Below are 4,342 nucleotides of genomic sequence, written 5' to 3' on the forward strand. Positions count from 1 at the left end.
GGTGGTCCCACCACCCGTGTGATGAGCTGGGAGGGTCTCAGCTCCATTTATAACCCCCCCCCGGTTATAAATCCCCCCAGGTGGGCCCAGGGGTGGTGCAGAGCTTTGGGGGAGGCTGTGTCCGTCTGTCCATCCATCCCCAGGGCCAGGATGGGTCTGGTAAGGAGCTGCTTGGGGAATTTGGGGTGTCTTAGGGGGACCAGACCCACCTCTTGGGGGGCTCCCTGGTGTGAGCTCCACCTTAAGTCCCCTCCCCCAGCCCTGGGTCCTTTCCCCTCTGGGGGTGCAGAACCCCCAAAACCTTCCCCTGGACATCAGCTCTGCCCTGAGCCTTTGGGGGGATTTTGGATGGATCCAAGGACCTCCTGGCTCCCTGAGCCCCCCATAATCCTGCCTGGAAGCCCCAGGGGTAGATCCAGCCCCAAACTGGGGAGCAGCAGCAGCAGCAGCTCCTCCACATCTCATCCCATCCCATCCCATCCCATCCCATCCCATCCCTCCCCGCTCCAGACACGGACACTCAGCAGGAGGGGTCCCGGATGGTTTTTTATTGGGTGCTGGAAGCTGGAACACACTCCCTGGCAGGGACAGCCCGCGGTCACTTCTTGGCCTCCTCCTCCTTGGAGAGGGTCTTGATGATCTCCTCCTTCTTGGCCTGCAGCCGCTCCTCCCGCCGCTTCCGCGCCTCCTTGGTCTTGGAGCGCCGCGCCTCCGCCTGGTCCCTGCGGGATCGAGGGGTCTGGGTGCAGCAGGAGCACCTCAGACAGCCCCAAAACCACCCTGACCCCTGTCCCCAGTCTCCTCCCGCTGTCCCAGACCAGCCTTGCTCCAGCACCCACGTCCCTCCCACTGGATTTCGGGGTTTTCCCTTCGCTCTGGCCCGGGAGGAGCCAGCAGGGGCTGTGTGGGGTCACAGCCTTTACTGAATCCCAGGGTGAAGTTATTCAGCCTTTCCCCCCCAGGATTTTGGGATCTCTCCCCTCCCCCTGGTCAATCATTCCCCGACTCCAGCAGCTGCTCAGGAATTTCCCAGTTTCTCCCTCTGAGCATTAAACCCCCCCAGTGAAACACAGAACTCCACCACGATCCCACATTTCTCTGCTTCCAGCCAGCCCTGCCCAGTTCGGGACCGACCCCTCCCACCAGGGCCAGAATCCAGCAGGAATGACCCACGGGGAGGGGTCACTCCTGACAAACCCCCCCTGCCCAGGGCAGCACTCACGCCAGGAGCTTCTTGCGGGCCTTGTCCGCCTTCAGCTTGTGGATGTGCTCCATGAGGATCCGCTTGTTCTTGAACACGTTGCCCTTGACCTTCAGGTACAGGCTGTGGTACCTGCGGGGGTGGGACGGGGCGGGACATCAGCCCAGGGAGGGTTTAACTCCATTCCCAAGGAGCTGGGGCGGCAGGAAGGGGGTCTGGGTGTGTGGGATGTAAACTGGGGGGGGGTTTGGGGTGCAAACTGGGGGTGGGGTGTCTGTGGGTGCTGCCCCCACTCAGGGTGACGCTGGGATGTGACAAGGGAATGTCACACACGGGGGCCTCTCCAGCCCCGTGCCCAGGTGGTCCCATCACCTGTGTGATGAGGTGGGAGGGTCTCAGCTCCATTTCCTGTGGGTGGGACCCCTCCCTTTATTAAGCCCCTCCAGGTGGGCCCGGAGGTTGTGCAGAGCTCAGGGGGGAGACTGTGCCTGTCTGTCCATTCCCAGTGCTGGGATGGGTCTGGAAAGGAGCTGCTTGGGGTGTCCCGTGGGGGCCTCACCCAGCTCCGGGGGGTTCCCTGGTGTGAGCTCCAGTCCCCCCAGCCCCATGTCCTTCCCCCCTGGGCCTGCAGAGCCCCCCCCAGCCCCGTGCCCACACTCACATGTGCCGGTCGATCTTCTTGGACTCGCGGTACCTCCGGAGCAGCCGCCGCAGGATCCGCATCCGCCGCATCCAGGTGACCTTCTCGGGCATGCGGGCGTTGGCCGTGCCCTTCCTCTTACCTGGGCAGGGCGAGCCCCAAAACCCGCCAGTTAAACCCCAAACTCCTCCCAGAGCGTTTAATCCCCCTCTTCAGCTCAAGTTAAAAACCATCCACAGCCAAGCCAAGGGTTTTCCATCTCTGTGACCAAACCCACTGGGATATTTATTCCCCAGCGTGAGGGAGCAGCAGGACCAGGTACCACGGGAAGTGGGTGATTTACCCCATTCCCAGGGGTCCCTCGGCCCTGGGGGTCCCTGTGTGTGGCACTTTCATTATATTTTATTATATTACTTTCATTATTTAAATATTTAAACTCTAGTTTGGTGGGGGATGTATATCCGCAATCATCAAATGAAATCAGAGTCAGCCACGTTGAACTGACATTCCCATTTTCCTGTACAACGTTAATTTTTAAATTAAGCTGATCAGGGAGGTTTCTAAAAGACAAAAAAAAGTACAGCTTTGGATTTAGATGGAAGTGATTGAACCGCCCAGGATCAAGGATTGAACAGTCACAGCCAAACTGGGGGTCTCGGGAGGGGAGGGGAAGCTGAATTTTAGGGGTAGCCTAAAATTCTGGAATCCCCAGACTGGCACAGGGCCTCTCCGGGGTGGGGGCTGCCCCTGGGGGTCCCTGGTGCCCTGCTGTGTGTGGGGTGCAGCCCTCACCGATGCCCATGTGCCGGCCCTTCCTGCGGGCCAGCGTGTTCTTCCTGCAGCGGGCGCGGGAGTGCACGGTCACGGGCTTCCTGATGATCAGCCCATCCTTGATCAGCTTCCGGATCTGCTGCCCTGCAAAACACGGCCAACACCTCCTCTGGAGCCCTCAGGTGAGCACAGATCCCCCCTCGTCCCCCCTGGGTGAAGGCTGGGAGTGCCATGGAAGGTGGGTCTCCCCACAGAGCCCCTCACGCTGCTGGAGCTGCTCCGTTCTCTCTGCCAAATCTCCCAGAGAATCTCCCAATTCCCTCACTGATTATCTCACAGGGCACCAGGGAGCTCTGAAAACCCTGGAAACCCCACTTGGAGGTGGGAAAATAAAGCTCCTCAAGTGGCAGAATTTTACCCGAGCCAGAATCTCACCTAAGGCAAAAGCTGGGCTTGACAATCCTGGGAGGCTTTTTCCAGCCTCAATGGTTTTATGATTCTAAACCAACCTCGCTGTCACTGAGCCTCCCAAAAGCCCTCTTCCCGCTCTGCTGGTGGATCCCTTTCCCCCAGGGCCCCTCGGGCAGGGCTGTGCCCAGGACATTTCCCCCCCAGTGCCCAGGACATTCCTCCAGTCCCCGGGACATGCCCCACTCACGGGAGTTGGCGTTGGCGATCTCGTTGGTCTCATTGGGATCCAGCCACACCTTCTTCTTCCCGCAGCGCAGGACGCTGGAGGCCAACCTCTTCTGGAGCCGGAGCATACTGGGAGAGGGAGGGACAGGGATCAGGGGGGCTCTGCACCCCCCTCAGGGACCCCCCCTCATCCCTTTCAGGGCCCTGCCTGAGGCCCCGTGGGATCCAAGAGGCGCATCCAAGGCCCGCAGGGCTCGAGACCGCCGTGCCCTCCCCGCTCAGGGTCCCCCGCACCCCCAGACCCTCCTCATGACCCCCTGCCGGTCCCTCAGCGCGGCCCCCGCCGCCATCGCGCCCCCTCCGCCATTTTCCTGCGAGGCTCCAGGAGGCCGCAGCCGCCTCGCAGCGCCCGGGACAGCCCCGCGGCACAGCCGGGACCCCTCCCCGGTACTCAAACCACCCTCCCCGGTGTTCCCCGATGCCCGCCGGGCCCCCGCAGCCCCCCCGAGCTGCCCCGGCCCCGGTCTCACCTCATGGCTGCGGCGCCCGGGCCTGAGGGAGAGGGGGGGGCAGGCGGTGCTGGCCCCGCCCACGACCCGCGGCACATACCACCCGCACCCCACCCGCAATCTGCAGCGGCCTCGGGGCCACTCAAAGCGAGGTGAGGGGATATACGCAGTGAGATTATGCGTGGTTACATATAGAGGAGATACGCGTGGCGCGGAGACCCACGCGGGACGGCCGGGAGGGATGTGGGTCCATCTTGGCCCCCCCTTCAGAGGAGAAGGGGTGGTACAGTCCGACGCGTGCGCGTGGCGGGAAGGGCCGGGCGGGGGCTGCGCATGCGCGATAGGGGGACGTGGGAGGCACGTGGAGGGGACTGGGGGGACTGGTGGCACTGGGAGGGACTGGGAGCACTGGCAGGGACTGGAGTGGGGTCAGGGGGTGCCCCCGCACCGCTGGTGGCGCGAGAAGCGCAGGGCCGAGGGTGCAGGGCCCGGCCAGGCCCATACTGGAAGTCTTGGCCCTGTGCTGTGCCTGGACTGGTCCATACTGGGAGTCCTGGATGTGTCCTGGGATCAGCCCAGCCCAGC

General features: G+C 62.8%; 1 protein-coding gene across 1 annotated transcript; it reads right to left on the reverse strand.

The window, feature by feature from the left end:
• Positions 1–527: 527 nt before the first annotated feature.
• RPL19 (ribosomal protein L19) lies at positions 528–3,877 on the reverse strand. The gene is made up of 6 exons (XM_027747050.2): positions 3,779–3,877; positions 3,271–3,377; positions 2,634–2,756; positions 1,863–1,983; positions 1,223–1,333; positions 528–722 (listed from the first exon to the last, which is right to left on the reverse strand). Exons 1-6 carry the CDS (start codon positions 3,853–3,855, stop codon positions 599–601), a joined length of 663 nt encoding a protein of 220 aa, XP_027602851.1. The 5' UTR covers positions 3,856–3,877; the 3' UTR covers positions 528–598.
• Between the last annotated feature and the right edge of the window lie 465 nt (positions 3,878–4,342).

The sequence above is a fragment of the Pipra filicauda genome, unplaced genomic scaffold (genome assembly GCF_003945595.2).
Source record: "Pipra filicauda isolate LSUMZ 115617 unplaced genomic scaffold, ASM394559v2 scaffold988_size96839_pilon, whole genome shotgun sequence".
Taxonomy (NCBI): Eukaryota; Metazoa; Chordata; class Aves; order Passeriformes; family Pipridae; genus Pipra; species Pipra filicauda.

Coding starts and splice junctions, on each gene's coding strand:
- RPL19 (XM_027747050.2), bottom strand. CDS start 3,855: ATGTGCCGCGGGTCGTGGGCGGGGCCAGCACCGCCTGCCCCCCCCTCT. Junction 2,757..3,270: donor GATCGCCAACGCCAACTCCC/GTGAGTGGGGCA, acceptor CGTGTTTTGCAG/GGCAGCAGATCCGGAAGCTG. Junction 1,984..2,633: donor GGGCCGGCACATGGGCATCG/GTGAGGGCTGCA, acceptor CGCCCTGCCCAG/GTAAGAGGAAGGGCACGGCC.